Source organism: Leptodactylus fuscus, chromosome 11 (assembly GCF_031893055.1).
Source record: "Leptodactylus fuscus isolate aLepFus1 chromosome 11, aLepFus1.hap2, whole genome shotgun sequence".
Classification (NCBI taxonomy): domain Eukaryota; kingdom Metazoa; phylum Chordata; class Amphibia; order Anura; family Leptodactylidae; genus Leptodactylus; species Leptodactylus fuscus.
Window position 1 is genome coordinate 76,473,517 of NC_134275.1, and position 17,884 is coordinate 76,491,400.

A 17,884-nucleotide genomic window follows, 5' to 3' on the forward strand; every position below is an offset into this window, starting at 1 on the left:
GCTCCGCATACTGCCCCTTCCCCCCCCCCCTCTCCAGTATAATGCTCCTCAGTAAAATATGTTCCCCAGAGGGCCCCCTAGTATAATGTGCTTCATAGTGCTCCCCTCTATATTGAACCATAGTGACCTCACATATCGTATGCTTCCCAGAGGGCCTTCTTAGTGGCCCCACACCAATATAATATGCTCTCCAGAGAGTCCCTCTAGTATAATGCTAAACATAGTATAATGTACTCCCCAGAGGGGTTTCCTCAGTATAATACCCCACAGTGGCTCAAAACAGTATAATGTACTGCTCCAGTATAAAGCTCTACACTTGCCCCACAGAGTATAACGTGCTCCCAAGAAGCCCCACAGTAAATAGGCTGCCCGTGCTGCCTTACCCCCAATATAATATGCTCTCCAGAGGGCTCCCCTAGTATAATGCTCTGCCGTGGCCCCACACATGATAATATGCTCTCCAGTATAATGCTTCACCGTGGCCCCACACAGTATAAAATGCTCTCCAGAGTGCCCCCCCAGTATGATGGCTCCACACAGTATAATATGCCCTCCAGTGTGGCCCACTAGTATAATGTTCCACAAACTTCCTCAGTGCTATTATTATATTATACTCTGGGCTCTCTTCAGACCCCAGAGTATAATAATTGGAGGCCCAGGGAGGCGAGGGAAAATAAACAGTAATTGTTGCCTTGCTACTTCTGGGCCTTCTCACGCTGCTCCATTGTCCCAGTTGCCACCGACTTCCTCTTCTCTACAGCTGACGTCACGCGTTCTGGACGTCACCGCTGAGGCCTGTGATTGGGTTTCAGTGGAGACATCCAGAACCTGACGTCGGTCGCCTAGGACAAGAGAGTAAAAATGTTTATTTTTACTCACCTTGGAAAGGGGCCCTGCGGTGCAATTAAAAAAATATATCCCATCCTTAAAAACATGAGCCTTAATATGTCTGTACTGTCATTACTCTTGTAAGGAGAATGTATAAAAATTAGCAAAAAAAAAAAAAATTAGCGAAAAAATAAGAAGCACAGGAGCCTCCTCGTGAGATCCTTATGGTCAGTAACAAGAACAGAAATCGGTTTTGTTTTTTTTTAATTTCAGACACCAGAACTAGCGATGATTCTATTTTACAGACAAGCTCAGAGTGTAGGATACAAGGGGGACAGTTAGTAAAAACAGACAATGCACATTGGTAGTAAAAAGCTGATCTCAGTATTAATACATTAGTGTCGTGGCCTCAGTAGTCCTCCAGCAGCGTCCACAGCAAGGATCTGACTACTCAGCGCCAACAGCTTATTTTTGTGCCAAGTTGTCAGTGCTCAAAATGCTTGAGAGAACACCTCCTGTCCTATAAACTCAGCGCCATCAGAGATTATTTATGTGCCAAGTTGTCAGTGCTCAAAGTGCCCAAAATAACAGCTCTTCATAAGATAGAATAGGTTGTCAGGAGTGAATGGTAACATGTAATCGTCAAAGTATTTTTTCTCAGGAGGAAGAGAATTGTAACCTCTCAAATCTATAAGGAATTTCCATGTTTAACCCCAATCACAAGGCATTACTATAGATCCTTCCAGAAAGTCTCAAGAAAAGGAGGCACAGATTAAAAAAACCCACCATAACAATTTCCTAATCACGAGGTTACCCCATAATACAGGACACTAACAGAGGCTTAGAAAATGATCAGAGGGCCTGGAGGAGAAGGTCGGGCTCTCACACCATAGCGGAAGATTTCCTACATGTACAGTATTGTATAGTGCAAAAGATATCAGTACAGAGGGGATGTGGGGAATTAAGAATGCTTTCAGAAATAGAAGGGTTAATTTTGTCAATTATCTAAAAAAAATGAAAAGAGAAATGCAAATCCTTGAAATGCCTTTGGAGGAGGAGTCCTGGAAGTGATAATATGGCCGCCACAGATATAGCCCTGATCTCACCATCATCCAGTCTGTCTGTGGTGACATGAAGAGACAGAGGGATTGAAGGAAGTAACATCCACAGAAGATCTGGGCTTAGTTCTCCAAGATGGCGGCAGGAACAACCTCCCTGCTGAGATCTGCCAAAAACTGTCTGCAAGTATCAAGAAGTAGTGATGGAAGTCAAAGGTCACACCAAATATTGATGGTGTTTACATTTCTCTTTTCTTCATAGACAAAAATAAACTATTAACCCTTCTATTTCTGAAAGTATTCTTTGTTGCATTTCTTTCCACACATGCCTAAAACTTTTATACATTACTGAAATTTCCCCACTGTGGAACTTAAATGATTACACCATGTAACAATTTTCCCAAAAATTTTTTGTTCCCAGTTGTTAAGTGTGTTTTCCTGATTGTTTGTACCTTAAATGAATAGAAAAAAGTTATTCCTTGTAAACTTTACTTTTGTGGTCAGCACAATATTTTGAAATTGATCTATTTTTCAGGATATTTGCAATATTTCAAGATACTTAAGAAGCTTCTGGAATTGTGAGAACTATCAAGAAGTTTCTAGAACTGTCCAGAACTTTCTGGGACTGTACAGAATTGTAGGTAGCTGTATGACTACAGTTATATAGGGCAACTATAGCCCTTCCTGAGAGACAGGATCTAATTGATTGGGATTGCATAGTAAGTGAGCAATGGCCATCACAGACAAAAGGGAATTGACCTAGACAGCCAGGTGTGAATTCAATATCTATTCAGATTCTGATAAGGACAGTATTCACACTTCACCCCACACCCATTACAACAGGAGCTTAGGAATGTAAATGTACATATTGTGTGTTACTCTGGTACCGGGTGATCAATCTTGCTCTGCTGAATCCTCAGTACACTCTTGTACTTTAATACTGCGTGGAATAAAGACCATTTTTATCAAGTTTGGGGAGACATCCTTTTTTCCTTACAGTACACAGCAACTTAGTCAATTTAGATGGCATCAAGAGGTTGCATACATCCAGCAGACGCATTTTGCTACGCCTGTGGCCAGTTTATAAAGATAAGAGCGAAAAAGTACTCTGTGGAAGCATCTGCTAAGATGTGTGAGGCCTACAAAGCATACTTCGGCATGCCTGTTGGTGACCAAGACAAACCATGGGCTCATTTCACATGTGAGCACTGCAAGAAAACTCTTGAAGGTAAATGGATAAATGCTCTAGATAAGGAGTCGAGAGCTTTCAATTACCTCCAAGATCTTTTCCCTAAGCTGTCTGAAGCAAAGATCAAAGCTGGTGTCTTCATCTGATCAGAGATCAAGAAGATGATAGAGTGCAGTGAATTTCCCAAGAAGCTGAATAGGAAGAAGAGAGCAGCTTGGAACAGTTTTGTCGCAGTGGTTCGTGGATTCCTAGGCAATCATAAAGATGAAAACTATGTACAACTGGTTCAGACTCTGATAAAGAACTTTGCTGCAATGGGCTGTAGGATATCACTCAAAATCCACATCCTTGATGCTCATCTTGATAAGTTCAAAGAGAACATGGGAGTTTATTCAGAGGAGCAAGGCAAGCGCTTTCACCAGGACATTATGAACTTTGAACGCCGTTACCAAGGACAATATAACAAAAACATGATGGGCGACTATATTTGGGGATTGATTTGTGAAACTGATTTGTAGTATAGTCGTAAATCTCGGAAAACCGCACACTTCGGAACAGTTTTTGGTAATCTGTGTAAATTTGCAATACATATAGTGTTCTTAGTCTGACTGTATAAATGAGAAGATGCCAAATTTTCTGTTTCTATAGTAAAAATGCATCATTTTCGTTGCTGTGGTCACAAAAGCGAAGTTTATGATGAATGTAAGCAATTTTTAATTTGTTTTAGACATAAGCAACTGAAATATAACATTTAAAAGCTGGGAACAAAATTTGTGTTACATAGTGTTATCTTATTTTAGATGACAACTGTCTTTTGCAGTAGACACAGACGATGCCCCTTTAAGAACCTCCTCCATCTCCAAAGCCCTAGACCTGCCATACTGGTATCCGCTATAGCAGCAGCTGCTCCACCCAGTCTATTACATTGTACTGATCAGTATCTAAACTGTAGCCTGCAGCACACACAGAGCGAGGGACATGCATCCCCCACCGGGCTCCTGTACGGGCTTCATACGAATACCCTAATCCATGGTCATAATGACGGGATCCACCAGCTGCAATCGCCAGATACTACATCAAGGCAGTAACAAGTGGGACATCAGCTTTGGCAAATTCCATGGACAGTGTCTGCCCACCGGGCTCCCCTATCTTCAGCATAGGAAATCTGTGCCCCTCACTGACAGTATGAGTGGAGATCCCAGAAGTCCTATCTACAATACTTTTTAAGACCAAAAAAACGGAAATGGAGCTGTTGTGAAAAAAGATAAAACCAAACTAAACGGAATCAGAAATATTTGATAACTTCTGAGGTACAAGTGACCCGGCCCAATGGCATCATATATATACCATTATGGCACCTGTCTTTCAACGCAAGCGGCAAAGACATTCAGGCACATTTCCTACAATGTGATGGCGCTCTTGGACTGGTGAAGTTCCATAATGGGAGACCCTACTCCAGGAGTCAGCAACCCATGGCACTAGTGCCAGAATCGGCAGCCAAGGCACATCTACTTAGCACAGGACTCTTGCTCCAGGTGGAAATCTCTCTCTTATGGACCATAGAAAGCCAGAGGAGAGGATGCACTGGGGCAGGTATGTGGCATGATGCCCTAGTGTCCAGACCAGTACGCTAGTCAGAAGAAAGAAACTGCCTTTACAAAGTACAATATGGCAGCTAAATTTTCCTTTATTCATTTCAGTAAGGCTGAAAAGACTTGTTTGGATTTCTTCAAGAGAAAGACTAGGCTGTATGAGGAGCCCTCTTCTGACCCTCACAATGCAGGCTCACTGCAGACTATTCTTAGCCCCATGTTCTGCCAAAATCCATATCCATTAAAAAGGAATCATTTTTACAAAAAAAGTTAGGGACAGAGGTCACATTGAAACTTAACTTTAATCGACAAACTAGTCAGTTGCTGTTATGGTTTGTGTTATGACTTGCATATTGCTCGACACGGTTAAATTTATTGCATGGCACACTGACTATTCCATGTTCTACTTTGGATGAACCACAGGTTTCTTGGTTGGTTCCAACCCCATGTGATCATAACCAGCACTAGGCCCCTAAATCACCTGTGCCCTTCCTCCTCTCCCATGTTCTCAAGCAGTTACCTTTATTATTGGACCTGGCATTATTAGAATATATTCAGCCATTCACCCTCAGTGCAGGCAGCAAGCATTGAACATGGACGAGAAGGTGGAACAACTCAGAGGACGGGTGCCATTTCTGAACACATGATCTGCCTCAAAAACAGGTTCAATTGCAATAAAATCAAGAGAAGTATTAAACCCTTTCTGGAGAAACCCCTTTAAGGGATTGTTAAGGCCACTTATCCCGTGGATAGGGGATAAGTGTCAGACCACAGGTGGAAATCCGGCCGTCTGGTCCTCCAGCAATCAGGACAATGCAGGACCTAAACTCCCACTAAAGCCTTCTTGTGGAATAAGGAGCAAGTGTCCTTAAGGGCCCAACCCTTTTAAGTCATATTGCTTCAAACATGTTGAGGATTTGACCACCTTATATCAGGCCTACAAAGTTAAATGAATGGTAGGGGCAATAAGCGATCACCATTTGGATCAGTCACCTGAGGTTGTTCAACCAGTGGAGGAATGGGCTTGAAAAGTGACAACTACCTCAGTGAGCTGGAAAGGTGCCGAGTAGTTGTCAATTTCCTGACCTGACTCCTGTTAGATTGACTAAAATTACTCATCCGGGGGCAACACTGAGCCTCGGGATGGGCACTGCACTTCCACTGTACCCCGAGGTATCATGGGAAGGACAATTGGGTTAAACATAATAATAATAATGGACACATTAACCATAGATTTCCACCTCTTGTCTCATTGTGGATGGTGCCCAAACGTCATTCATAAATACTTGTCTATATGTCTGCCTTTACCTACAGTCCCCCTCAATATTACAATACTACCTCACATAGCGGGCTCCTGATACCCCAACCCCTGACATCACAGCTGATGTTGCTTCTCCTCGGGGCTCTACATTATTGCAGGTTATCAGTGTTACTAACACATTTCTCTATATACACCTGTAATGACATACGTTATGCTACGTATATACGCACACAAGGCCTCAAACCATATCTGCTTGCCCTATGTTGACAACACGTATCACTTTTCTGGTCTAGACAGTAAACCAGTGACACCACCTCAGAGTATGCGTCATCTGTAGACCTCAGTCCACCATGTTTTGGGACTCCAGCAGATCTGCATCTCAGAGGTCCAACATAAAACAGTATAAAGACTCTTTGTTAAAATATAAAAGATGATGTGATGCCAATATCTCATAATATACCACAATAAAACCAACATTTTTATAGACCTCCAGCAAGTACAGTCCAGAAGAGGGCAGCACTCAATACACGGCAGCTCTAAATGCAGTCTCCAGGCTACAATAGTACAGATCTAGGACTACTCCTGGTTATACGGACGTGTTCATTCCTGGAAAGGTCCAGAAAAAGTAGCTAATGTCATTTTCTAGAACAGAAGGCCCCTGTTTATTCTTCTTGGGTTGAGGGGTTCTGGAGTTTATTTGTAAGTCCAGCATGCCCCCGCCCACCTCTGTCCTTTGCAAACTTCCTTGTGCTTCTGAAAGCAACTTTCCATCCTGAATTTGCGGCCACAGTCTTCGCAAGTGAACAAGTTTCCACCATGCGTTTTCATGTGTTCTGTGAGATGATGCTTTAATTTGAACTTCTTGTGGCAGACAGAACAGCCGAAGGGGCGCAGACTGAAGGTCAGCATGATATGGCGGTCACGTTTAGGCTTTACTGCAAACCGCTTCCCGCACAAGCAGCCAAATTTTTTCCCATCTGGGGCAGCCACAAGCTTAACAGGAGCATGAACAGTTTGAGCCTGAAGAGCTTGGGATACAATCTCATTTCCATGAAGGTCTACAGGTTTGGAAATTGTGAAGGAAGTTGGTTCAGAGGCACCATAGAGTTTCTGGGGGATGCAGAGAGAAACATCAGAAGATGATGGAGATGACGTAGGAGGGATGACGTAGCTCAGCTCTGATGGATACTCGGACTGCACCTCAGTGACTTCAAAAGCCTTCAAATAAGCTCCATCCTCTTCTGTCCGCTCATGCTTGATATAGATGACTTTGGGACTTTCAGGTGATGAAGAGGAAGAAGGGAGAGCATAAGAGCAATTGGTGGCAACAGACTCATCCAGGACATTTCCACCACTCTTGGAATCCTCTTCCTCCTCCTCTTCTTCCTCCTCCTCTTCCTCCGAAACACGAACCTTGATCACTTCGTCATCATCCGAGCAACCCAATGCGACTGTTGGCGGTGCTGGTGGTAGTGGCTCATCACGTTGCAACTGGAAGCTGCTGCTCGGAGATTGGCTTTCACTGGCACGGCTTGACCAAGAGTGTGGGACATAGGCTTTCCGCTCTTTAAGAATCTCAGAGCATTTGTCTACCACTTGCCACATCTGTAGACCACTGGCCACTAGGAGATGTGCTGGTAATGCCTCCATTTCAAGACAAAGTCTACCAGAATAAACAAGTTGCAAGAGATTCTCGAAAGCCTCGGGCTGAATGACACTAGGCAAAACCAAACAGCTGGTGTCATTCAAGAGCAGCTTGTCATGGAAGTAAGGAGAGGAGGCGGCCAGGACAGTTTTGTGAGCTTGGAAGACACGATCTTGGACCTGGACAGACAGATCACAGAACTTCCCCTCCAGTCGCTGCTTATTCAGTGTGTCCAGGAGCACAGAGCTGTAGTGTGGGAAGTCCAACTGGACGCTCTCAGTGCCAGACATGGTGATGATCTAAGGGACACAAAAACAGACAATGAGATACAAAAAGATGTATAACCTATCATTGGGAAAAGTCATTTTTAGCTAAGCATATCCTTGCATAGGCTTTAGAAAGGCTATTCCACGCCTCCCTTTTGTATGTAAATTACCTCAGTTGTTTTTGAATAAGTCAATTTTTTTCATATGCTAATTAGTCGTCTCCGTGCACTCCAGAAGTGTCTGTGATCACCGTCTACTATTCTCTATGTGTATGAGAGCAGGGAGATGAGTAGCAGCCTCTCTGCTCTCATACATATAGAGAATAGTAGACGGTGATCACAGAGAAGGCTAATTAGCAAATGGATAAAAACGGACTAATTAAAAACTACTGAGGCAATTTACATACAAAAGGTATATATTTCTAAAGGCTATACAGTTTCCTCCCCTCATGATAGTACTGGTCTATGGACGAGTACTGGGGGGACATTCCTCCCCGCTCTCACAGTACAGTGCTATAGACTCTGCTGTGAGGAAGGGCATTCCTGAAACACCCTTCTGACGGTGAAGAGCTACGGTACCGGTACCAATAGCTCTTAACCGGGGGCACAGATCGTGAAAGCCGACAATGCACTGAATTCAGTGCACTGTCGGCTTTCTAGCAGTATATAAAAACGCATGTGCCCCAAGTGATGAAAGCTCCTCTTTAAATAAAGAGGAACCGGGTATATACTTTAGGCGAGAGCCTTGTACGATAAAGGTAAACACAGGCTACCTTCCTCTAGGTGCCTTAAGTACTAAATATACACCAAGGCTACTAAACCCCTTTCCACCAACTCATGATAGACACATCTCCAGGGTAAACCAGGGCAATGCTATAATATGTAAAGCGCTCATTGTATTGATAAAGAAAGGGGTAAGCATTTTGGAATACAGATGAATCCTCTGCTAAATATACATGTAGCACGGTTAACAATATCTACCCTTCTTAAAAATGGTACAATTAGTGCTCCTGTAAAACATCAGAGCTGCATGATGGATGTGGGAAGTGAAACTACTACTAATCCAGATGGCAGGCAACTGTTAAGCGCTCCCCCACAAAGACTCGCAACGCGTTTCAATATATAAGTTCATCAGGAGATTGGTATAGCCAATGGTAAGCTGATATTGAAATGATGTGGGGTAACAAGCACAGTTCCTGGTGCCCTGAAGGTGGACGCCAGTACTATGATGATAGCTGACACCGAACGCTGTATATCCGGGGCCTTATGTAGTGCCCTGGTCTTTAAACAAACCCTAAATGGTGACGTCACTTGGATCCGACCAATAGGCATGTGGGATCCAACCCTCCACGGGGTGGCTCATCTAACTGGGGGGTGGTCGTTGGTATAAAGACCAGGATGCCAAACCAAAGATAGTCAGTCACATGATCAGAAGGAGAAGGAAATGGAAGTAATACTCTGTAAAGGAGGCTGTATTCCCTAACCAGTAAAAATGTCATTACTCTGTGGGAAAATAATATTAAATTATTGAATAAAAAGGAAGAAGGAATCTCAATGGGGGTGCTGAAAATATAAACAAAAAATCCCCATAAATTGATGCCTGCAATCCCCTTAGTTTTGTATAATCACCTCTTCTTTATATATTGCCACTTAGACAATGCTAGGTCAACGACGTTTTTGGCCGGAGTATACAAGTAGTATGACCAAAGATCATGTGGTTATAGATTAGACTACATAGATAAACCCATCAGAAAGTCACTTATCAATGACTATTTCAAGAACACACGGGCCCTAGATAAAGGACGTGAAAGAAATGGACTCATTGAGTCCTAGCGGTTTAACACATGGGAAACGAATTATCCATCTTGTCTTCTGCTAGAGAATCGTCCTATCCCAGTTTCCACCTCTTACATGTTCTAAGCCTTGAAAGCTCAGACACTTATGGTCCACCATGATATTCCCACATAGGCGTGGAGAGAGTTTTATATTAAATTAATACATTTTGTAATATATCTTATTAACAGATTTGACTCCTTTCTGTACTTTACTTATTCCTGCCCTGTTTCTCTGTAGACATCAGAAATCCTCTGTTTCTTACTGCAATTACGGGTATTTGGACTCCTCCATAGTATAGGGGTGCTGAGGCTACCGGGAGTCACTAATAAATCAGTTATATCTTAGGCTGTAATAATGAGCATCGCCCTTATACTTTATTTCTACAAATCTCCATACTGATCACCCAGAGACAGTGCTGGGAGCAGATGGAGCGCTCTATAGATATCCCAGTCCTGACCGTATTGTCAGTTAATGACATATCTGGAGATCCTTGTGTTGTATGAAAGCTACCAATCTCATTCTCCATATGACACCAGAACCACAATGTTGTTTTTAGTGTGCCCAATATGGACTCTACTTGAGGTTACCCCTCCCACACCCATCTTCAGCAGCGTTATACAAGAGCCCATACACTAATACTCCTTACGAAAGCAGCATACAGACTTCATCTGACAATAGAAAACAGAGGACTGAATAATGGAGGGACAGAAAGTGAATTTCAGTGCAGAATTAATAAAGTATTAAAGTCACAAGTACAGACTGAGAAACATAAGTTGCTCAAAAGTTTAGACCCTTTAACTGCACAAATTTAGTTAGGCCTTATTCACATGACAGTGTCGTTCATTGTGGACCTAATGTCTATAAAAATGGCTGCCTCAGTCTGCTGCATGGGCTTATTCACATGGTAGAGGGAAATAGCCAAACAGCTGATTTAATACCCCAAACTGTCTGATGAACGTCTATGGGTCTATTCACATGGCTCTATCTATGTCCACATGAATGGAGCCCCTCAGTGTTTATGATGCCGTATAAAGAGAACATGTGAATAGCTCCATAGACAGTCATGGTTATTAGAAGGTCATTTCCCAGCCTAGGTTACACCGTTTTCACTGGATTTCATGGATCCTGCTTTTAACCACTTCAGTACCGGGCCAATTTCTCGTCCAGGACCAGACACATTTTAGTTTTTTTTTGGTACGTGCTGTAACATTTTTCTCCTACGTCTCATTCAACTAATTTCTGCGTCTTTTTTCGGGGACACGTACGGCTTTATTTTTATGTTGTTTTTATTTTTTAATGTGTTTTAATTTTTTTTTTATATCCGAGAAAATATAAACAATAAGAGGGAAATTGTGTCTGGTTTTCACTTTCTTTTTTATGTACCGTATTTTACGGACTATAAGGCGCACTGGACTATAAGCCGCATTGCCCATGAGCGCCTTATAGTCCGTCTCGGTTCATATATAAGGCGCACCGGACTATAAGCCGCAGTCCGGTGCGCATTATATGTTATTGAAAGCGGCGGCAGGCAGACTTTGCCAGCGGCCGCTTAACCCCCCGCGTGCCAGCCGCTTCTATTGGAAGCGCTCGGCAGGCGAGGAGGGGCTCTATCAGCAAAATCATGCTGATAGAGCCCAACCGTAATGTTGTGAAACTTACCGAGCGGTGCAGGGTGGGCGGGCATTCAGGCCTCCTCTTCCTCCGATGTTCCGTCCTCCTCCTCCGCCGCTCGCTGATAATGGCCTGGGCGCATGCGCAGTAGTAGAAGCATTATGATATTGCGCATGCGCCCCGGCCATTATCAGCGAGCGCCGGAGAAGGACGGAACATCGGAGGAAGAGGAGGCCTGAATGCCCGCCCGCCCTGCACCGCTCGGTAAGTTTCACGTTCTGTTTCAGCGTGACAGCAGGGCTGCCGGACACTTCCCATTCATTTCTATGGGAGCCGGCATGCGAGCGCTCCCCATAGAAATGAATGGACTGCTTTTTTCCATTCATTTCTATGGGAGCGCTCGCATGCCGGCTCCCATAGAAATGAATAGGAAGTGTCCGGCAGCCCTGCTGTAACGCCGGCGTGTACTGCTGTGATACACGCCGGCGTTCCGTAGTGTGAATGCCCCCTTACGGTGCCTTTTATGTATGTATGGAAGCGGCACGCAGACTTTGCCGCCGCTTCCATCCATATATAAGGCGCACCGGACTATAAGCCGCACTTACGATTTCTGAGGAAATCGTATTTTTTTATGTGCGCCTTATAGTCCGGAAAATACGGTAATAACACAAAGTGCTAATGAAAAACTTTATAAAATTGTTTTTCTTCTCCATTATAGTAATTTTTATTTTGTATGGTGTCGTCGAGGGTGGGGCTATAACCTTTAATAACGGCGTTGTATTTTATTTACATTTTTTAAGATTTTCTATTTTTTTTAATTTCTTTTTTTACATTGTGTCCCCATAAGGTAATAAGAGACCTTTGGAGACATCTGATCACTTTTAGTTTGTATTTAGAGACTGATTTCCCTTATAACTGGGGCTGGTACATTTAGCCCCAGTTGCAGGAGAAATACAGCCTCCTGCACGCTACTATACGGCTTACGCTAGGTTCACACTAGCGCCCGGAGTCCGTTCTCAGCTCTTAGAAGCCTGCATAAGACGGAAAACTGTCAGACCGGGTCCGGCCGTGAGCGGCGGTGAGCGTTTTATGCTCTCCGCCGCGAAACCGGATTTTTAAAATCGGCCACAGAGTACTGCATGTCCAACTCTGTGTCAGATTTAAAAAAAAAAAACGGTTTAGCACCGGAGAGCATAAAACGCTCACGGCCAGACATCTTTCAAACCCATTCAAATGAAAGAGTCCTGCAGGTTTCCGTCTCGTGCTCTGTTTTGAGCAGGAAACGGAAACCTGTATGAACGGAGACCGGGCGCAGATGTGAACGAGCCCTTACAGATCTGATATGGGTCCTGTAGGACCCAGCAGCTCTTAGAAGACGCTGAGCCCAGCGGATCACGTTACTGCCGGGTCAGAGGGCGGCCGCATCATGGTGGTGCCCATAGCCGTGTATACAGCGCTCATTGCTCACTGTATACTCAGTGATCAAGAAGGCAGGGAAGGGAATAAACCTTCCTGCCATCTCTCTAGGAGCTCCGGCTGAAGTTACAGCCGCTCCCAGTATCAGCAGCTGGAGATCTCGTGCAGCTGCTGTGTTCTGCTTGGAGGTACAGGTTCATCCTGACAGAACAAGGCAACCACTTACTGGACATAAATATTCTATGGACGGTCCGGAAGTGGTTAAAGGATTTGAACACATTATTTACCAGACGCCATTGATTAAGCCGACATTCACACAAATATTGCCGATTCTCAACAGTCAAAAACAAAATTAAAAGTTAGTCTTTTTTCTCATGCCCTGTTCACATCTGATTTTGTATTCCGTCCGGGGAAAGTCCGCATGGAGACCCCCTGTACAGACTACAATCGCAATTGCAAGCGCTGCAAAAGCACACAGACCCCATAGACTATAATGAGGTCTGTGTGCTTGCTGAGCACTGCCCGCAAGAATCATGCAGACATGATTCGTGCGGCAAGCACAGGGACCTCATTATAGTCTATGGGGTCCGTGTGCTTTTACAGCGCAGCGCTTGCAATTGCGTTTGTATTCTGTTCAGGAGGTCTCCATGCGGACTCTCCCCAGACGGAATACAAAAGCAGATGTGAACCAACCCTTACAGCCATTTTGGCTGACCCGTGGGTAACCCAAGTTCACAGATCCCTCTCATATTTGAGTCTACTGAGGGATCCATGAACATGTGACAGTCCCCTATAACATGTGGTCATGTGAATAGCCCCATAATAATCTATGGGTCCATAACATGTGCGCTGTCCACATTTCATCCATTTTTCAGATTCATTGCAAACTGTAGTCATCAAACATTTGTTATCATCCTCAAAATGGCTTTAGTTACTTTCGAGCCCGTTTCTTTCAGGGCGATGGGTGATAATCTGATGGGGTGAGATCGGTTCACATGCACGCTCAATGCTGTCGTGGATTGCGTCAGGCTCCTTTTTACAGCTGACACTTGTGCGACCTTTCTTGAACTTCTCTATCCATTCTTACACTTCAGACTCCCCCTCTGTCCACACAAAAGCAATCGCTGCTGTTCTTTCGTGCAAGTCACATGTGGGGCCGCCATTTTTTCCTCACACCGCATTCAAAAACGAACTAAAGTAACATCATTGAACCTGCACAGCAGGAACGTGTAGACGGCGACCTCGCACGGAGAGCGACGAGAAGACAGCGCGGCCAATGGAAGGTTTATTATAACCTGTAGATCATTTCTGACAACCTTGTAGGTATATAAGAATATCACACATCTATATATACAATTATATACATCTCCGTACATACAGTACACATACACCGGGTCATATCGCTATATACACATATACTTACACATTACTGGATATTGTAACACACCTAGACATGTAACTATATACAATCCAAAGACGTGCGCACCCCATGCTGCCGCTATCCTGTATATACATACATAGGTATATAATTATATATGTTGTGATGTTAAAGTGTGTGAATATAACATGTGTATATACAGTAATATGTATAATGTATGACTATATAATATATACACCCCTGTGATTACTATATACTCATATCACTGTATATACACATGTAGTAATATACAACATCTATATTACGCATACATACATATATACACACACACAGCCCTAAACACACATACATATATACACACAACCCTGCACATACATATACAGTATATCTATATGTGTACACAGGCAAACAGATTACCGTATATACACACACACACACATTACCGTATATACACATTAGAGTGGGATGAGGGTGTCTCTGTATACAGAGGGCTCAGACCCCGGTACTCTCCATACACTGCAGTTTGGGGCACTCGGTACCGGCCCCGTACTCAGGCCGCCGCCGCCCCGGCTCTCAGTTACCTGTCTCTCCCCCCGCAGATCCGCACTGCTCAGCTCTACACTGCGGCCGCCCCGGGACACGGTCACAAGGACAAACATAAGCTATCCCTGCACCTCTGCTGGGTAGCCAGGCCCCGCCCCCTAGCCTCGGGGACAAACATAAGCTTACCCTGGGTTAGCCTCAGGTCACGTGTCCCCCTTGTGACGTAGAAAGTGTGTGGACAGCGCGCTATTAGCGGCAGAGGCGCGGGCTCCGGGGATGGGGTGACCCCGCTGGGGTTGTGGAGAGGAGCTCTCCTAATGTCATTGGTTGTGTAGCTGTGACTATAGGGAAGAAGCTAAGTGCCCCCCAGGAGGGGGTGGAGGGGCCGGGCACTTATTTCATGAGGAGAAGCTTTACCTTTGGGCCGTATTCACACAACAAGTTACTCAGCAGTGTTGTAACATGGGCCGTGTGCAGCGGTGTGAACACTCCCTTATAGGCTGAGGCCCAGGTTGTGGGAAAGCTGATTTTTGGCTGTCGCGTCGTCTCCATTGTAAGTATAATGGCGGCCTCGGCCTGTGTGTGATCTGCGCCTGCAAACTACAACAAATAACGCGGCTTCTCCACAATGTGAGGCCTCGGCCCCTTGGAGATGACTGGGGGGGGGGGGGGGGCAGGGACATATCTGGGGTTTCTGGACACTGCCCGGACACATTCTGTGTTATATGGATCCGTGTGCGAGACGACCGTCCGGCCGCCAAACTCACCACAGATCCTATTCATGGACTGAATGCGGCCACAGAAGCACGTGTGACACACGGATAACATGTATGTGCTGTTCAATCACAGCAAGCCCACAATCATCTGCAAGGGGCCGCACCGTATATTCACAGCGAAGATCAAATGTCACAGAGCGTCACATCCAGGCCATGACTGCGGGAGCCGGGAAACATGGATGATTGTCGTGCACCATGGCCATGTGAATATATGCTGAGGGCTTCAGGCTATGGCAGTAGTAATAACTATTAGAGATGAGCGAGTATTATTCACAACGGCAGTTTCATATAGCACACACCCATAGGAATGAATGGAGTCGGCTGGCACGCAGACATGGCCGGCGTCCTGCTGCTTAACCCCCTGCGTGCCAGCTGCGTCCATTCATTCCTATGGGTGTGTGCTATTCAAAATAGCCGCTTCGAATAGTTCTCGCTCATCTCTAATAACTATAATTATATACCGTGTTTCTCCGAAAATAAGACAGTGTCTTATATTAAATTCTCTTCCAAAATACAGGGTGGCTATAAAATAACTTCAGGTGTTTGGAGTTGTGTGCAAGCTGACCCAATGGACGGAATTGCCTGAAAATTTGTATGTGTGCTAATCAAGGCATGCGGAAACGGACGGCATGGAAAAAAATGTAATACCAAAACTCCCCACCAGGGGATAATGTGGCGCTGTACAGTAAACGTCCCTTATTCTCTACTCAGTCGTCACGATGCCTGTCTCTTTGCCAGATCGTGCGCGTCTAGTGAGGTTGTTTTATGAGAATGTCGGGAACGCCACAGTTGCTCTGAGAGCTTTTCGTCGTTTGAAAGACCTGCATAGAGGTGCCGGCCCAATGTCTGTAATGTCGCTGAGACAAATGAAACGTTTTGAGGCAACTGGGTTACTGAGTGTGCAACCAGGCCGACGACCTGTACGCACTGAGGTCATGGAGGATATTGCTGCAGCTGTTGAGGAACAGAGCACCAGTATTCATAGCGGTAACTGCAGTGCACGCAGTGTTTCCAGGCAATTGGGCCTCCCATACAGTAACGTGTGAAAAGTTCTGCAAAAAGTCTTGCTGGCATACCCATCCAAAATTAGCCTTCATCACCAGCTGCTTCCTCGTGACAATGACACCCGCATGACATTTGCATTAATGTTTCTGGCCAGAGTGGAAGTGGATACCAATTGGCCATGGAATATCCTGTGGAGCGACGAAGCGCATTTTTACCTGAATGGAACGGTCAACACACAGAACTGTCACATATGGGCCACCGAAAACCCGTGTGTGCTCGAGGGGGTTCCGCTGCAATCGCCCAAGGTGACCGTTTGGTGTGGGTTCACCTCATCATTTATAATCGGACCGTTCTTTTTTTGAAGTTTTGGGCCCAACTGGGGTTGCCACCTGTTCCGTCACAGCAGCGAGGTACCGGATAATGCTGGAAACAGTGGTCGTTCCCCAACAGTGGCAGTGTCTGCAGACGATCACCTGCCTGTCCTCAAAGACCGCATCACATTGGAAGTGCGCAGCATCTCACCAGAGACGTTACACGCAAGCGTCGAGCACGTTCTGCATAGGATGACCATGCTCACCATGCATGATGGCGGCCACATTGAACAGTCATTCTAGTCGGTGGTCCAAATGGGACATCCCCAAGTATTGACAAACGGGTTTTGTGCTGCGCGCTCACTGTAAAGCGCTACATTATACCCTGGTGGGGAGTTTTGGAATTAATTTTTTTTTTTCATGCCGTTCGTTTCCCCATGCCTTGATTAGCACACATACAAATTTTCAGGCAATTCTGGGTCAGCCTGCACACAACTCCAAACACCTGAGGTTATTTTATGGCCACCCTGTATATCAGGCATGTCAAGCATGCGGCCCTTTACAGGCATATCTGCGGCCTGCACAAAAGTCTCAAACTTTGTCTCTAAACATTAGAGACAAAGTTTGAGACTTTTGTGCGGACCGCAGATATACAAAACTCACGATCAGCAGCCGACCAACTAGCTCCGTGTCAATCCATGACGTGTGTCCTTTGGTTGACTGCTGATCACGTAAGCAGGTCATATGCAGGAATATGGGCCAATGAATAACAACCCAGAAGTGCTGATCGTGAGTTTTGTACATCTGCGGCTCGCGTGGCTGCTGATGCACCTAAGTCAGTTTTGTTGTGAGCGGAGGAAGAGTCGTGGTTGAGAGTGACTGGGATACTGTGACCGTGCTGAGGAAGAAGGGACCCACTGCCGCACAGGCAAAGTCCAAGCAAGTGAGTGGCCCTCCTGTATGTAACCATTAACTGTATTTTGGCAAGCTGTGTGCTTAGGCTTATTCTCAGCACCATTCACCTTTGATGTTGCAAAGGCAGAAGAAAGCCTGCAGATGGAACTTTTAGAAATACAATCTGATTCTACACTCAGAGCAAAGTATCTTGAAGTGGGAATACCTGGTTTCTTTTTATACCTTCCTGAAAAGTTTAACAACTTTAAAAAGTTT

The 17,884-nt window shown here is 44.9% G+C and overlaps 2 protein-coding genes across 2 annotated transcripts in view; both read right to left on the bottom strand.

Annotated features, from left to right (window-relative positions):
• Positions 1-1,079: 1,079 nt before the first annotated feature.
• Positions 1,080-14,738, bottom strand: LOC142184875 (zinc finger and BTB domain-containing protein 9-like). Its single transcript, XM_075260000.1, has 2 exons — positions 14,661-14,738; positions 1,080-7,872 (listed from the first exon to the last, which is right to left on the bottom strand). The coding sequence occupies exons 1-2, from the start codon at positions 14,736-14,738 to the stop codon at positions 6,622-6,624; spliced, it is 1,329 nt and encodes a 442-aa protein (XP_075116101.1). The 3' UTR covers positions 1,080-6,621.
• The window catches only part of LOC142184878 (zinc finger and BTB domain-containing protein 9-like), a 32,674-nt gene continuing 15,869 nt past the window's right edge, over positions 1,080-17,884 (bottom strand). The window contains exon 3 of the mRNA XM_075260002.1: positions 1,080-4,433. The gene's annotated coding sequence lies outside the window, so the exon portion shown is untranslated. The remainder of the gene's footprint in view (positions 4,434-17,884) is intronic.

Bases quoted from the DNA above. Each gene is read 5' to 3' on its own strand.
- LOC142184875 (XM_075260000.1), bottom strand. From the start codon at position 14,738: ATGTTTGTCCTTGTGACCGTGTCCCGGGGCGGCCGCAGTGTAGAGCTG. The intron at 7,873-14,660 runs GTAACTGAGAGC...TGTGTCCCTTAG, and splicing joins ATCTGCGGGGGGAGAGACAG to ATCATCACCATGTCTGGCAC.